This window comes from Hyaena hyaena, unplaced genomic scaffold (assembly GCF_003009895.1).
Source record: "Hyaena hyaena isolate Hyena2069 unplaced genomic scaffold, ASM300989v1 scaffold_12, whole genome shotgun sequence".
Taxonomy (NCBI): domain Eukaryota; kingdom Metazoa; phylum Chordata; class Mammalia; order Carnivora; family Hyaenidae; genus Hyaena; species Hyaena hyaena.
Window position 1 is genome coordinate 1,274,129 of NW_024080644.1, and position 17,892 is coordinate 1,292,020.

The window sequence follows — 17,892 nt, forward strand, 5'->3', positions numbered from 1 at the left end:
AAAATCTGCAGTATTCTAATGGGCGAACTCTTTTTTTTTTTTTTTTAGTTTTATTTATTTATTTTGAGAGAGAGAGAGGATGAGCAGGGGAGGGGCAGAGAGAGGGAGAGAGAGAGAATTCCAAGCAGGCCCCACACTGTCAGCTCAGAGCCCCATGCAGAGCTTGAACCCGAGAAGCATGAGGTCATGACCTGAGCCAAAAATCAGGAGTCAGACACTTAACTCACTGAGCCACCCAGGCGCCCCTTGGGTGAACTCTTTAAAATGGCGTTTGACAGTTTCTGCTTTCTGACCTCTGCCTCTTTCTCTAACACCTCTGACCTCTTTCTTCCTACACTCTATGATTCAGCCATGACCTACTTCTCCAAAAGAGTATACTCTTGCTCACCTCTGGGACTTCACAAATGCCATTCTCTCTACTTAGGATCTACTGGCCCCCACTCTTCCCGCCCTGTGAATGTCTATACTTCTTCAGTCTTAGTTTTAAATTTTTTTAATGTTTTTTTATTTATTTCTTAGCGAGAGACAGCATGAGCAGGGGAGGGTCAGAGAGGGAGATACACAATCTGAAACCAGCTCCAGGCTCTGAGCTAAGCTGTCAGCACAGAGCCCGACATGGGGCTCGAACCCACGAACCGTGAGATCATGACCTGAGCTGAAGTCAGACGCTTAACCAGCTAAGCCACCCAGACGCCCCTCTTCAGTCTTAGTTTAAACGTTTCCTCAGTTGGCTTTCCCTGACCTTTGGTCCCCTTGCTATTAGCTCTCCATACTTCCCACCACATAATGACCATCACTCTTCATTGTAATTACTTGCCTGCTAATTGTTTTCTTTTAGAGCAAAATTTGGCAAGGGCAGAGACCATGTCTGCTTTATTTGTACCTGTAACCTCAGTGCTTAGAATAGACATTCATTGAATGAATATAAAATAAATGATTTGCAACATGATATTGGAGATGAATATAAAAGAAACGATCTGCAGCACGATAGAGTATAAGTCTAGTATATGCAGCTTTCCCTGGAGACACTGATGGTTGTCTCTCATTCCAGCTTAGAGCACCCTGCTTATATCACAAGGCAATAACTTTATTCTGGTTTAGAACAGTGTCATTCTTAATTTTATGCATTAATTCAGTAATAATTTAGATGCTTAAACAATCATAGCTACAGAATGAGGCTGAACCCTGAATTGCCTAAATAAACCCTGTGCCACGCTAACCTCTGTATTGTACTCATGGTAATATTTCTTAGAGTGTGTTATTCCCCCTTTATATCTGTGTCATGTTGAAATCATGGGGGAGCCCAACAATCTGAGAATGTCTAATGCAGCTGTGAAGAAGTCCAAGCCCTCAAAGTCATTGCAGCTTTTCAGTGACATCCGAGAGTCAAATTTCTCTAGTGCCAACTCCATCCTTGTGGGCTTTTGAATGTTTCTGAATTTTTAAGCTTATTATATATACACGTATGTATCAGTAAAGTTATATCAGTTATATGCTTGAGGTATACCTACATTATGATGCAGATCTAGAGTTATTTCATTGATAATTTCCCTACTATTGGAAATACTGCTGATTGGCTGCTGAAGTCCATCTCCCACCTGCTTCCCTCTTGCCCGCCTCCAAGAGGAGGCAGGAAAAGTCAGATATCCACATTGCCAGCTTCCCATGCAGGTGAAGGCCACCGTGTGACTTTGCTCTGGCCAGTGATATGGGAAAAGGATATTTTCTTTCCCCAATGAGGGATGGGAAAGGGACCCAAATGGCCTTGCCTACCCTTGTTGCCTTCCTGGTCCTGCCTCTGAATGCAGTATGATGCTGGACACTGTAACAGCCACCTTGCGACGATGACAGAATGAGCCTGAGGATGAGAAGCTGACATGTGAAGGATCGCAGAATGGCAAGAAGGAACCCGGCCCGCTGATGATACTGTGGGGTAGCTGATCCAGTGTTAGTAACAACCCACCTCCAGACTTCTTGCTCTGTGAGAAAGATAAGCCCTCCCATTTGTTTAAACTGCCGTTGTATGCAGTTCTAAACATCTGAACACCATCTACTGGATGCACCCAGTGACTTTAACATTTTCTTCATGAAAACTAAACCAGAACATATTATGGACACCTGACCATTTCTACTTGCATTTGTTTGTTGCAAGAGTACTTAGATTTTTGTAAGAAGCCTGGAGAAGGATGAACTTCATTTAAAAGCTTTGGTCTTTATAGTTGTAGAAGCCAGGAGGAGCCACCTCTTGTCACAATGAATGCTACAAGTTCTGAGGGATGTGTATTGCAGAGAACTTCTGTATGACTAAATACTGCATTGGGAGCTGGGAGAGCTAGGTTCAGGTGAGATGTTCAGTGAGATATGTGACCATAGACATATGTTTGTCTGTGAGTTTTTCTCATCTGTTGTACCATTTGTAGGATGCTTTATGCGAAAGTAACAGAAAACTCAACTCAAAATGGTTTGAACAACGAGGGAATTCATTGCCTTATGTGACCAGGAAGTGTAGAGAGTTGGCTAAACAAGAGATTGATAATGTCACTGAGGACATCTCCACCTTGTCACCCCTCAATTCCGCCTTCATCTTGGGTCTGACTACCCTAATGGGTACCAGATGTCTGATGGCAAAAGTTCGAAGCCAATATGGTGGTTGGGGGTGGGGTGTGGAGAAAGAGAGTGTTTCGAGATCATAAGGGGAAAAGTCCTGAGCTTTGTGTTGGTTGGAAGACCTTGAACCACTCAAAGTCAGCGACCACGGAATGCAAGAGTTGGTTAAGATAGGCCCATCACTGTGGCAAGAGGGTTGCATTTATTAGTTTAATGAATCTCCAAGTGAGGTGGTTACAATCCCACATCAAACCCAGAGCTGCTACCCCATGGTGGAGGAGTGGAATGGTTCCTGAGAGAGCAAACATCGCATCCCCCACATCTGTAAATGACTGATTTAGACTGGCTGATGTCTAAGGCTCTTTTCAGATCGACACTGGCTGTGATTCCATGAGCAGGGTGCAATCCTGTCTCTGTAATTGTCTTTTTTATTTAATTCCACTTTCTTTTCTTTTTTATTATTTTAGAGAGAGAGAGAGAGAGAGAGAGAGAGAGAGGGAGAGAATGCAAGCGGGGGAGAGGAGCAGAGGGAAAGAGAAAGAGAGAGAATCTTAAGCAGGCTCCATGCTCAGTGCAGAGCCTGACCCAGGGTTTGATCCCACTACCCTGAGCTGAAACCAAGAGTCAGATGCTCAACCGACTGAGCCACCCAGGCACCGCAATCACTTTCTTTTATTTTATAATTGTCCTTTTCTACCTGAGTATCGACTCCTGTGGAAGATAACAAACCCTCAAATGAAGTTGATAAATCTTGACATTACTCAGACTTGCGCTAGGAAGAGGAAGTGAAGCCGACAAGGGGACTTGTGAGGGTCACTGTGCATTTTAGGGTGGAATGGAGTGATGGCCTTATTCATTTGACACCAGGTGCACATGCCAACTTAGGATGACAGTGACTTGGAACTTAGGGTGACAGTGACTCAGAAGTGTCGAATCCTCAATGGAGGTGATGTTTCTCAGTCTCGAAAGCTCCCTTCTAGAGAATGCACAAGCTCTTTGGGAAAGAAGGAAGACCTTCTCATACAATTACATTTTTCCTCTGATTTGCATTAAAAAAAAAGTGTTTAGTACTCAAATCCTTAACATTAGCAAATCTCTCAGTCTCTTGAGGGAGTGGTCAAGGGTCTGCACAAAACGTTTCTGAAGAGAAAATAGGCTGAGTCTCCACCCACCCCGCCATTCACTTTGGTAAATACTTTTTTCTTTTCTTTTTTTTTTTTTTTTAATTACCGCACCGAGAATTTTACCAGGTGATTTCTAGAAGCCGACTTATATGAACTAATTGGGCACTTCTGCTGTGCAGAGGAACAAAGACTTTTTTTTATTGGTCCTTAACTGAGGCATATACCTGTCTGACGGCGTTGCCTCATTCTGCACATGCTCAGTTGAACAGAAATCTTCATATTGAATACAACCTAGCACAGCGGCAACACCCAGAACCTCACTCCCTGGCTGACCCTGTGCATCCACTCCCTCTAGTTGCATTTTTGTCCTGATATGTCTAACATTTATAGGGAGTACAGGGAGCAGGGTACGTACTGAAAGCTCGGGGGTGGGGGTAGGCGATCTACAAAGGGGCTTAAAGTCTGTGTCCCTGCCTTCCTGACCTCTCTCTAGGCTGTCTCTACTGAGGGCAAGCGTTGGTCAGATATTCGTTGAGTTTGGGACAGAACGCGGAGAGGCTGTCTCTATGAATTGTCACTTATCGCTGCGCACGTTCCTGGACAGTTTTTGTTTGGTCCTTTTCTTGTAGGTGGACGACTTTCCTTCCTCAGCCCTCATTTTCATTAAGGAATGCAGAGTGGCACTAAAAGCATCCGCCGCCCTGCACGGTCTGGAATGACAGCCTCTCCACCTCTCTTCTGGTTTTTCCCATTCATTAGGACGCTTTCCCAGCGTCTTACCCCAGCACAAACCGGGAAGGGCTTCCTGCAGTTACAAAAGAAGAGAGGGGAGCGGCCGGGGTTCGAGGGTCTCGCCGCAGAGAGCCAAGAACGTGCGTTCGGTCGTGGACCTTTTTGTGCCTGGTCCACTTCCGCTGTTCGGTCGCGGAGGGGACGACCCGACCGGCCCCCGCCTCAGCAGCTGCCGCCCGCGCGCCCCTCGGGCGGACCCCCCGCCCCTTCTAGATCCCCGACGCCCGCCCGTTCGCCGTGACGTGACCCGTGGCGCGCGCATGCGCCGCTCAGCCCCGTTCCCGGTCCCTCGGCCACCGCCTCCCGACGGGCTGGAGTGGGCGGGGCCTGTGGTTCTGGAAGCCGCGCGGCCGTAGGGGGAGGAGGGCGTGTGTGCGCGAGGCGGGTGCGCGGGGCTCGTGAGCTGGTCGGCGGCTGGGGCGGAGGAGGAGGAGCTGAAGGCGGCGGCCGCGGCTCCCGCCCGCACAGACAGCCAGTCCCGCGAAGCCCCCTCCCACTCTCAGGCGGGCGGCGGCGGCGGCGGGAGGAGGAGAAGGAGGAGGGAGCGTCTCTGCCGCCGCCTCCTGGTCCCCAGCGCCGATCTGCCGCCGCCACCTCCCTCCGCGGCGATCCTCCCTCCATGGTCCTGCCGCGGCCCCCCCTGTAGCCCGAGCTGCCCCGCGCCTCGCCGGAGCCAGCCTCGGCAGAGGGAGCGGTCGCGGCCTCGCGGCCCGCGCGGGCTGACGAGTGGAGAGCGCGGCGCCGCGCGGTCCCCGAGGATCCGCACGCCGGGCAGCGCGGCCCGAGCAGCGCGAGGAGCAGCGGGCGGGCGGGCGGCGCCGGGCCCGGGCCGCCCTCGCTCCCGCGCCCCGGCCCCGCCGCCCGCGCCGGGGCGGTCGCCCGCGGAGGAAGGCGCCGCAGTCGCCGGGCCTCGCAGCCCCACTCGAGCGTCCTCAGCACCGAGGGCTCGCGGGTCCTGAGGGGAGGAGGAGAGCCAGGGGCCGGGCACTGAGCTCTTTGGCGCCCCCACCCCCGTTTTCGGAGCCCTCCACGCTGCGGCCGCTGTCCCCTCCGGACCATGGCCGACGACGACGTGCTGTTCGAGGATGTGTACGAGCTGTGCGAGGTGATCGGCAAGTGAGTCCCCACGCGAGGGAGCGGGAGTGTGGAAAAATGCATTTCAGTGATGCCCGGGTCCTCCCGCACCGGCACCCGCTCCGGGCCTGCCCCCCTGCCCTCCCTCCCCTCCGCCTTCCTCGTCCTCCTCACCCGGGCGTATTTATAGACGTGTACCTGGACCTCCTGCCGGGCGGGGGTCCCGGGGGTTCTCAGCCAGCCGTGGAAGCCACCGAGCCGAGGTCCGCCGCCCCACGAGGCGTGCGGCCGGCCGAAATCCGCTGTCTGCATTTTATCTGACGGTTGCACAGGGACGTGGCAGCCCCGATTTTATAGTTGCTTCCTGGGAACAGTTGGGGTTATTGTTACCTTGCGTGTACCACAGACCATTAACGAAAAGAGCAGCTTGCATTTCCTTTGCTTGCATGGACCGAGAGAGAGAGAACGTCCAGGGTTTTTAATTGTGGGGTGTGTGTCTATTGTGCAGGATATTAGCTAGATGCCTTTGTGTTCACCCCATGCCCGGATTGGACGGGGTCATTTTCAGACGGGGTGCGTTCAGTTTCGGCAAATTCCTCACCCGGTGTAGACCAGCGTGGAAAGAGTTGGGGGTATCCGAATTTTTAATGCCTCGTTATGCAATGACTGTTAAATCAGTGTTCGAGGCTTCCCTCGACTGTTGGGATGGTGGTGGTTCGTGTGGCAGAGCCGTCTGCTTTGAGTCACCGGGCTGGTCTAGAATATAGAACTGACAGTCCAAATGCTCATCCTTTCATCTGTGTTGTATAATTACACTAGGGAAAAGCAGGGAATCAGATTAATCACAGTGCTGATTGAGAATTAAATCTGCAGTTCCTCATCTAATTGTCCATTCCTTAAATCTGTTTTGAATAGTTTCCTTTTCATTCTTGTCAAACAGTATTCCAAGTGCACAATCCTGCTAATTTGCTTGTGAGGCAAAGGCTGGCGATCCGAAGTTGATTTCCTAGTTCAGCGTGTATTCTGTGCCTTTAGAAGTTGAGGAGATCAGATTTAAGAGCAATTTTTGCTCCTTTATGAAGGATTGCTGGGTAGCTACGGGGGAAATATTTTACCTCTTTTCAGAAGCGGTGCTTTATTGTCTATTTTAAGGTCCGCAGTTGGGAAATGAAACCAAGACCTTAGAGCAGTTGGCTGTATCCCTTTTAAGTTGTCTGCAGTACTGGATTTCAATTTGTTTAAGTGCTGATAACTCATTTTTTTCCCCTTCAGTGTTGAGGTATTACAGTGTTGCCTCACATGGGGAAATTATGGGTAGAGCTTGCTACACACTTTGCTCAGACCCAATTGATACAAGGACGTGTTACTCCTTGCCCCTATTGTTACATGACCAGCCTGTCTGCTAGAAGAAGGATATCCAAATGCGCCCTGGTCAAGTGTTTCTGGAAGTGCTCCAGAGCAGCGCTGTCCGGAAGATAATATAATGCAAGGCACATATGTAATTTTATGTACAAAAATTTTACATATGTAAATTTTCCAATGGCCGTGTTAAAAAAAATGAAAGCAAATAGGTGCAGTCGATATTAATGAAATATTTTGTTTAAGCCAGTAGACCCAAACTATTAGCACTTCAACACGTATTCAGTGTAGAAATTATTTAGGAGCTATTTTACATCCTTTCTTTTGTGCTCAGTCTTTGAAATCCAATGTGTATTTTACAAGTTTTCTTAAACACATCTAAAAGTTTTCTAATAATCAAATCGATCTCTTTCTAAATTTTAATTGTAATTAATTAAAATGGAATGAAATTCAAAATTCAGTTTCTCATTTGGACTAGCTACATTTCAAGTGCTCCAAGGCTATATGTGGATAGCACTGTTCTATAGAGATAAATACGTTAAAAAAAAAAAATCTCCTTGGTTTCTTCATTCTTAGCACTCGGGCGAGGTGAATTAGGTGTTTCCCAAAAGCTCCCAAATGACTGTGTGGGTGAATAATATTTGTTGTGCCTTAGTTACATTTGCCTTAAATGAGCCAGCAAAATCATAATTGGAATATGTGAAATTAAAATGTTAATTATATTGTGATGACGGAATATAGCTATCATTGGATCAATGTTCGTAACCAGTTCTGATCCCTTAAGGTCTGGAAGAGTGATGATGTGATCTCTTTGGATATCAAAAAGAAGTGGTCAGCATCACATTAGCACAATCAGTATTCTGCTGGCTTATAATTGATAGAATGTTTTCAGGAAACACCTCTGGTAGAACTAAATTCATCTTTTCTGTTGCTTTAGAACTGCGTAAGGAGGGAGAGCAAGCTAATTCTGAGGTGATAGGCACGCTGTGGCTACCTTAACTATTGTGAATGTGAAATCTCATTCATATCCTACAAAATCTGACTTGGTCAGTGCCGTTTGTAATATGCCATTTCGTGAAATAACGAATTCAAGGTAGCCTTCATGGTAAAGAATGTAATGATAATGTTCCTCACCCTGTGTAAGGTTGAAGGTTTCTCCGGTAAATTGTCTCAGCATATATTGATCTGGAAATTGAAATTCACTTGAGATTTTCTTGCAGGGACCTTGACAGCATACATTTTAACTTAGAATTTGTTCGACTCCAGATTTAAACAGAAAGGTCTTGAAGATGTTCACTTGTACTGGAAACCTTTTTGTTGATTTCTATCCAAGTTCTCTAGAATTGTGGTTTTCTTTCATACCAAATTAGTATCACGAATTGGTTTTGACCCTCAGGTCTTAATAGGTTTAAATTTCCATTGAGATACTTTAAAATGGATTTCAATTTTAAAGATCAATTGACCACCCACTCACGCCCCTACCTCACTTCTTATCCACTCACTCACTCATCCACTGTCTTCAGGGGAATCATGTGCCTGATTCATTATGAATATTGGGGGGATGGCATATCGTTTTTTAAAAAATTAAACTCTTTCCCCCTGTGTTTCTTATTTTTGAAAATCTTGTAAAAGCTCCTTTGAATGCCTGTTGTTTCCGTAACATTTTCCTCTGTAACATCTTTCAAGTGACTGAAACAAATCACCAATGATATGGGACCTTATCATAGTCCCAAAACTTTGTGTCTTAGCAAGATATAGCAATTAGTGGAAAAGAAAGGTTTTTATACAAATGCAGGAAGCTGGCTACTTTTTATGTCATGATTATACTGTATCTTTTGCAAATGTAAAGTTGTTGAGATAAGTGTACAATCAGTAATATTACATGAAGGAATTTTAAAGAAGATTCATCCAAATTAAAACACAGAAATTCTACCTTCATGGTACAGCGGTTTCTGTGAAAGAGAATAGCAAAATGCATACCGTTTTCACCTTGTAGAGGCTGAATATGTGCCCTGATATTTACGGTTCTTAGTAATCTGTAACTTCTGACTTTCCTGCTTCAGTAGAACATAGACTAAAATCAGAATAATGCAGCGTGACCCCCTGCTCAGGGTTGACATGCAAGTTTGTCAAGCATGCTGAATTTGCTTGTACCTTGAGCAAACTTACCATATTTAATTACAGTTTTTTATTTATGAGTCTCTCTACCTGGCTAACAAGGAGCTTCTTGAGGGCAGGGAACATAAATATCTTTCTCCATTACTTAACACAGTACCTGCAATGTAACGGTTGCTCATTGACAATGGAATGAATTGAGTCGTTTTAATAAAACCTCATTAAAAGGCAAAAAGCATGTTTATCAACCTCAGAGCAATTATTGTCCCAAAAGGCTGTATTAGTTTAAAGCAGTGGATCTCCACCTGGCTGCATATTAGAATCACCAGGGAGCTTTTAAAAAAGATCAATGCCAGGGCCCTGTGTCAGAGCAATAAAATCAAGAATCTCTGGGGGTGGGTCCTGGACATTGGTATTTTTGGGGAGCTCTCTAAGTGATTCCGATATGTAGCTATGATTGAGTCATTTGTTTAAAACTTAGGTTATGTATCTAATATTTGGGGACTGGCTTTTCAGAGGCTTACAGTTTTTGAAAAGCAGATTGTTTTTTGGGGGAGGTGTTGATGCCAAGAGACCCAAATGTGAGTTTTATCTTCTCTGTGTTTCTGAGTCTTGTTGTTTAAGAATTTTGTTTCAGCCTGTGTTTGGTTTTGATTTCTTGGGTCTTTCAAGATTCGCATTGATTTATGATGCTCATCTGATGCTAACACAGTGACTGACGTTCGGAACAACATGGCACAAGGATTGCTTCAGTAACAGTGATGGTGGCTGTCCACTATAATGACTTAATTTAATGTTAAGAGATTTATCAGTTTAGTACAGATTGTGTTTGCACATATAGTCTATTAAAAGAGTATGGTTATGTTGCTTATATACTTTAAATTCCATATTTGAAATTCCAGTAACACTGTACCAGAGAATTGAGTTAAATGCAGCCTTTATGTAAGTGCTGGGTTAATAATTTGTGAAATATATAATTTAACATGAAGAAAAACTCAGCTTTACTATTTTTACTAATTACTATGGCATTCACGTATATTGATTGGCCCACTGATATTGGTTGCCAGTACCCACAAAGGGAAATGTTACAATACATTGGAACATCTTTCTGGGAAATTTTATCTAGTCATTGTAGGTAAATTAGTTTTTAATGTTTGGAAAAGTGTGAGCCTGAAGGAACCAAGGGTTTACCAGAAATGAGTAGACGTTTCATGAACGAAGTGCTTGATCAGAGTGGCAGTCACGTAACGAGGTATAAGAAACACAGTCACCAGCTAGCTAGTTGGTGGCCCAGAAAGAGTCAAGCCACGGGGGTTTAACCGGAGTTCCACAGAAGAAAAACCTGTTAAACGTGATGTGGATCCTGCACGTGGCAGACCTTTTTGGGAGTAGGTAAGCAGTGTTGATTCCTGATGATGGAGTTTGCTTCTGGGACCATTTTGGGGGGAACTGAGCTACTCATTGGCTTTTCTGTGCCTGCACAACTTTCTCTGAGTCTCTTCATGCCCACTTTTTACATATTGCCTTAGGACGTGGAGTTTCTGAAATGTCACTTGCACATTGTATAAAATACTTCCTGTGACTCCCTTACCTTTCATGACTATGACATGCTTCTGTGTCCTTAACATGAGCAGTTCACTCTCCCTGCACCCATATTCCCCTTGGATCTGCAACAGTTTCACCGGACAACCTGTCTCTTTAATGGGCTTTAAGATGTGTTCCTGGATATTTCTTTTAAATTGGAGAGTCGTTTACCATCTCCAGTTATAGCTCTGCTCAATAAATTAAAGAAGCAAGTATGCCTTACTTTTTGAGACTGTTCTTGAATTATTGCATTTTTGCAAATGCTTTCACATTTTAAATTTGCTAGAAGCACCATTTAAACGAACTTTGACATAAGCTTGTTTAAAAGTAAAAACAAAAAAATCTTTTATAATTTAATGCTTACTTCATAAGGGGTATTGACATTTATGCCTTCTAATGTTAGGCATTTTACATATATTATCTCCTCTGATTATACCTGTTCTACAGAAACACTGAGATTCAGAGAGCGGTGACTTGCCCCAGATCACATGGAATTCCAACTGATTCTAAAGTCCATTCGTTTCATGCTGCGTTCTGCTGCTGATCCCACTTGTGAAAAATGCTGCATTGGTTTTCTTTCCAGGAAGGCCCATGCCTTCATTTTCAGAGTTTATTTATGGCAAATTTTAAAAATTTATTTCATCTTTTAACATTTATTTTTAGAGAAAGAAGGAGGGAGGGGCGGAGAGAAGGGGGAGACAGAGAATCCCAAGCAGGCTCCATACTGTCAGCACAGAGCCTGACATGGGTCTCGAACTCACGAACTCTGAGATTGACCTGAGCCAAAATCAAGAGTTGGGCGGTCAACTGACTGAGCCATCCAGGCACCGCTATTTATGGAAAATTTTAATTGTTCGACTTTCTAGTTCTATTTCTTATCTCTTTATTAGAGGTTTCATACTGCCATTCATTATCTATTTTTTCTTTTTGTCTTTCTCTTTAATGCGATATTGGTGTTTGTCACCAAACTGATCAAAGTCTATGCATTCCTTAGCAATGGAAATCTAGAATATTGCCCATTCATCCAAAGTATAATTTGTTTTGGAACTTTCTCTACCCCTTTTACTCTCCAGGATTTTCCTTCCAATTCCCCTGCCCCAGCAACCAGAACAGTTGGTTAATTACTCCTCCAACTTGCCAAACCAGAAGTAATGCAGTTTTAGAGATAGGTGTTTGTTGGGAGTAGGGTGGGTTTGGTTTCCATGGGGTGGTTATTCCAGTATCCTGTGCTAAAAATCCTGAAATTAGTTCTCACTGACTCTGAAAAACGTGTGCTAAACCGCAGCTGCCGGGCTGTAAGCGTCTCAGCTGTGTGCCAGTGCTGCACACCTCAGTAGTCACGTGACTGAGTTACTGCTGCAGAGCAGGTACCTGACTCCAGCCAACAAGCTGGTGGGGTGTGCGGCTCTTGCAATTTTTTTTTTTAATTTTTTAGTTGCACCTGACAGTGCAGATTCTAAAAACCACCAACTATGGCTCTGAATTCATGCTACGGGGTTCAAGGTGCTGTAGGACCTGCTCTCTTTCCTTTCTCTCCAGGGGCCACCCAGTGTCTTGGTATCCCCTCTTTCAACTGAGTAACATGTAATTACCCCGATGGCCATTATGATATTATGGTAGGATTGGTCACAGAGCCCAAGTCAGTACAGGGAGAATCTCTTGTCTTTCTATTCCAGGAAGATTTCGTGTCTGAAGCCAGTTTGACTTAACGGAAGTTAATATGTATTTGCAGTGTTGAGATTTAATAATTTCTTATTACTTTCTCTTTATAAAGTAACTAGGCTTATAAAATAAATTATAAAATTAATTTTAAAATTTATGAAGGTAAATGAGCCTCTCTCTACTCTCCCACGACCCACAGCCCCATTCTCCAGAGGTAACTATTGTCCAGTTGTTGTGCATCTTTCTGGAAGGTTTTGTTTTAAAAAACGAATGGGATAGGGCACCTGGGGCTCAATTGGTTAATCATGTGACTCTTTGATTTCAGCTCAGGTCATAATATCACGGTTTGTGATTTCGAGTCATGTATCGGTGTGGGGCCTGCTTAGGATTCATTCATTCTCTTTCTCCCTCCCTCCCTCTCTCCCTCCCTCCCTCTCTCTCTCTCTCTCTCTCTCTCCCCTTCCCCTGCTCTTTCTTGCTCTTATTCTCTCTCAAAATAAATAAATAAACTTAAAAAAACTGAATAGGATATTTGCACACTATGCTGAAATACCAATTTTCCATTGAAATATACTGTGTCTATTGACCTTTCCATATCCATCTATGTCTCTGTCAAACTCTGTCTCCCCTTAAACTGCTGCTTAGTATTCCATGGCATGGATTGGTACTGTAGTTTTGAGTTGAGCACAAGCCATTTCTAAATAGACATTGCTGAAATGCTGGCCTGGAGTTTGGGTGAGAGATCTGGAATGACAGTGAAGGTGTGGGAAATAAAACTGAGTGAATGAGTTCTTGACAGGTAACTGAGCTAGGGGGCTGTGGTTTGCTCTAAAACTCACAGAGCTAGGAGAGTCAGGATAGCTGGACATCACAGAAGTTTTAAAGTGGGGAGGATTAATAATGTAAAATGCCAACACTGTGGTGGAAGATTAAAAAAAGGCTTGTTTATAGCAGACAGACAATCTAAAGCATCAATCAAAATGAATATAATGTTTAATATCAATTCATGGTGTGACTGAAAAGCAAGGTCTGGTCTCATTTCTGTGCATGTTGGTAATATAATATTTCTCTGTGACTCGATCTCTACACCAACATATTTAGGGTAAAAAAAAAAAAGGAGCAGATTTCTCTTTCATTGTAATTGTGCGTTGCAGATTCTGATGTCTGGCTTAAAGGTAAAACCATTTGGTTTTCCTAAGATTAGGTATTTTTCATTCCTCAGCTTGGCATGTAACTTTCAATTAAATAGAAGCCTTAATGAAATGATACGGTAAATTTTAGATACTTTAAATTTACTTAACAGTTCTTAACAGTAGTCAAACCATTCTTATTTTCTTAAATCCGTTCCCCACAGGGATCTGCATGCATCCTTCCTTGTCTCAAGGTTTTGGATCCCCATTGAATGAGAGTAGTACTCTCCTCTTCTTTCACATCCCTTTACCCCCCACTCTCCAACTACATCTGTTCATTGGCTTTTTGTTGTTGTTGTCCACATCCGTTCACAGTAAGAAATGATTCCTTTATTGTACTTAAGCCCATTTTTTCCCTATGAAAGTGCACATTATTTCTTTGTAGCATTCCAGTCTTGTTTGTTTCTTTTAATGCACTTTTTTTTTTTTTTTTTTGCTTTGTTGCCACTGTTTTGAATATTTGAATCATTTACAGTTTGGAATGATAATTGTGTTCTTTCTCTGTGTAGTTTAATAATATCCAAACTATACTATGTTGAGTCTGTATTTCAGACTTTTAATTTTAACCCTGAGTTTAGAGTATCTTGGTGTATTTAAATCTAGGATGGAAGTATTACTGCTTAGCTGTATGCAGATTCTAATGTTTTATTAAAATACTCTTGATGTTATTAATTCAATTATGAGGTCTCTAGCCCTGCTAAGATGTTCAGATTGCCATTAAACCACTGCTATTTTATGGAATCTAATTTGTGTTTTTAGGAAAGGTCATAGATTTTCAGCCTTTTTGCTTACCCTTGGTATGTACTTTCCCCCAAACATACGGATCAACATTGTTTTGTAGCTTTGTGAGACAGCCCCCTAAGATACGATCTGGTAGCCTTTGGGCACAGTGTGGCCATTCTCTCCTTATTTATAGAAAGAATGATAGCCACTTCACAAGCTATTTGCATGGATTAGTGATTGTAGAGTGCAGCATAAGTATTTTTTATTTCTAGAATGTCTCTGAGATACTCAAATTACTTTTGGCAGCTATGTAGATAAGTTTCAACAATTTCCAAATGTGCACTTTCTCAGTGCTAAACACAGGCTCAATTATATAAATAATATGGTGAAATGAACATTCATTCTTTCTTATCACATGTATAAAATTGTTAGTGGTGCTAACAGTTTATTCATTTGCTCATTTATGCATTCATTTCTAGCTGTGTGGCCCTGGCCAAGTTAGTTAACCTCTCTGAGTCTCAGTTTCTTTATCTGTAAAATAGAGTGATAGTACATGCCTTGCAGGATTGTTGTGAGGATTAAATAACATGATTTGTGTAAAGTGACTAAAGGTAGGTATTGTTATTTTAATTGCCATTATCATTTTAAAAAATATTTTAAAAAAATTTTTAAGTAAATTCTACCCCCAATGTGGGGCTCAACTTTATGACCTGGAGATCAAGAATTGCATGCTTCACCCACTGAGCCAGCCAGGTGCCCCATTCTTCACCAAGTACTTGAGTTCTCGGGCCTCAGGGAGTTCTGCCAATGGGAGAAGTTGACAGATAGTTCAAATGTAATGTAACTAGAGGTAAAGTCTTGTTAAAGCCAGGGCTGCATCAGACTGTTCAGCTAGTATCCTCAGCATAACTTGGTAACTGACACATAGTAAGTACTCAGTTATTGAAGGAGTGAGTGTTAAGTGAGCGCGATCCAGAAACTGTGACCATCTAGTAGTCAATGTTGGGGATATCATTAAAAGCAGAGGTAAGGCTTAAATGATTTGTTAGTCTTCTTGGGTAACTCATGTCATCTTTTTATGCCTGTTTTTTCATTTAGAAAAAGGAGTAGAGAAATACAGGTAGAGAAAATTAAAGAAATCTTAATTTCTTAGAAATACCTTTTTCTAAGGCATTTCTAATTTTCTAAGAAAACCTTTATCTTAGGATAAACTTAGAAAAAGGTTTATCCTATTTTTAAAAATAATGGGCTTTATTTTTTAGAGCAATTTTGGGTTCATAGCTCCTATTTTAGTTTAGTGACACAGGTAACATGTATTATAAGAAATTCAAACAATAAGCATTTGGTTAGAGTTTTTAGGGACAACTTTAGGAATTTTTTCCCTTTTGTTTTTTGTTCTCAAATTCTATGGCTTGGGTGTTTATTATATGCTGGATCCAGTGTTAAATTCTTGATATTTTGGTAATTTAACCCTGGCCACAACCCTTCCCTTTGAAGCAATCACTCTCTCCCCTTTTACAGATGGGGAAACTGAGGAAGAGGGAGATCAGTAACTTTCCCTGGGCAAAGTGTCATTGACAAGTGGCAATATGGCAATTCACACCTAGATGTATATGACCCATCTAAGTGCCAGCTCTTCAGTAATGTTTTACTGCTTGTCATTTAGTATGAGCAGAGACTGGTTGTCTATTAAGGGATAGTCCTTAATATAAGAGTCTAACATTCTGGGGTACCTGGGTGGCTCAGTCAGTTAAGTGTCTGACTCTTGATTCTGGCTCAGGTCATGATCTCATGATTTGTGGGATCGAGTCCCCCCATTGCAGTCTGTACTGACAGCATGGAGCCTGCTTGGGATTCTCTGTCTCCCTCTCTCTCTGCCCCTTCCCTCCTCCCACATATGCTCTCTCTCTCTTTCTCAAAATAAATAAATACACATTTTTTTAAAAAAAGAAAAAAAAGACTAACATTCTGATTTTAGATATTTCAGCAGATTAATAGAATGCATTTTTTTGTAACAGCTTAATTGAGATATAATTTCATATACCATGCAATTCACCAATTTAAAGTGTACAAATCAGTGTGTTTTAGTATATTCATAGAGTTGTGCAACCGTCACCACAAGAAACTTTCAGACATTTTCATCACCACAAAAAGAAACCCTGTACATGTTAGTTCTCAACCCCATCTGTCCCTAAACCTAGGTATCAACCAGTCTACTTTGTATCTTCTTAGAAGAGCCTGTTCTAGACATTTCATATAAATGGGATCCTACCATATGTAGTATTTTGTGACTTCTTGGTCTAAACATAGTGTCTTCAAAGTTCATCCATGTTGTGGATGCATCAGCACTTCATTTTTAAGGCCTGATAATATTCTATTATGTGGATATACCACATTGTATTGATCCATTCATCAGCTGATGGGCCATTTGGGTGTTTTTCACTCTTTGGCTATCATAAATAATCCTGCTATGGACAGTGATGTACAAGTTTTTGTGTGGACATATATTTTTATTTCTCTTGGGTATATATGTAGGAGTGGAATTGCTAGGTCAAATGGTAACTCTGGGTTTAACATTTTGAGGAATTGCCAGACTACTTTCCAAAAGGGCCATACCATTTTGCATTCCCACCAGCAGTAAATGAGGGTTAGAATGCTTTTTAATCAGGTGAATACTATCAGAGTTTGCCCGTAGAGTCTGTTCAATACACTGTAACATAAATAAAAGTAAATTATATGCATTATTGGTTAACCTTTTATCTCACAGACCTATTTATACTGATTTTCATCAATTTTAGATATTATAGGCCAGGGGTTGGCAAACTAACTGTAAACTACCAGATAGTAAATATTTTAGGCTTTGTGAGCCATACAGCATCTGTCACAGCTTCTCAACTCTACCATAGTAGCGTGAAGACAGCCATGTGAAAACAAATGAATGTGGCTGTGTTCCAATAAAAACTTTATTTACAAATATAGGTGTTTAGGTTTAGCTTTTGGGCTGTAATTTGCTGATCCTGTTATAGATTAAAAATGAAACTGGAGCTTATTGTCCAGTTCCTATTCTTGTTTATTCTCAAGGTTGGGATATTCTTTCATTGGTCTGAGTAGCCCCATAATGAGTAGATTGTTTCTGAAAAATGGAAAGATATTGAGGCTGGTTTGGTGAACTGTTTTCACTGTTAAATGGGGAATGCTATACATTTATTTTTTTTTGTGGGTTTTAAATTTATTTTTATTACTATTTTTTTTTTTACTGCTTTTGGATTCTTTTTTTAATCCTAGGTTAAAGGGAAGCAACCCATCAAAATTATTTTAAGATTGTCTGACTGGAGGCAATATAAATGTGGAGTTCCTGAAAAAACTTATTTCCTTCATTCTTGCTTATTGCCTATAGACTGGATGAAAATAGAGCTGAGAATGTACTAGAAATTTTCAGAAATGAAAGCTTACTTGAAATACTAGCTTTAATAAAGTCAGGGAGAAAATCACTAGCTAAATCTCCATTTCTAATTAGAGAGTTGTGATATGCCTGCCATCTTGTATATTTTATGAGTTCATGAAGAACCCCTGATAGAGTCATTGTTTGGGATTAGGGAGGGCGTGTGTTTGTGTGATGTAAACAAAACTTCTTCAAGTTCTGCTTTGTGTTTGAAATCCAT

The 17,892-nt window shown here is 42.2% G+C and overlaps 1 protein-coding gene across 4 annotated transcripts in view; it reads left to right on the top strand.

Moving 5' to 3' along the window:
• The first annotated feature begins 5,468 nt into the window (after positions 1-5,468).
• CASK (calcium/calmodulin dependent serine protein kinase) overlaps positions 5,469-17,892 on the top strand; it is a 363,023-nt gene continuing 350,599 nt past the window's right edge. For all 4 annotated transcript variants that reach the window (XM_039255996.1, XM_039256003.1, XM_039256010.1 and 1 more), the window contains exon 1: positions 5,469-5,639. In XM_039255996.1, coding sequence (XP_039111927.1) covers positions 5,581-5,639 — 59 coding nt within the window. In that variant the 5' untranslated portion in view covers positions 5,469-5,580. The remainder of the gene's footprint in view (positions 5,640-17,892) is intronic.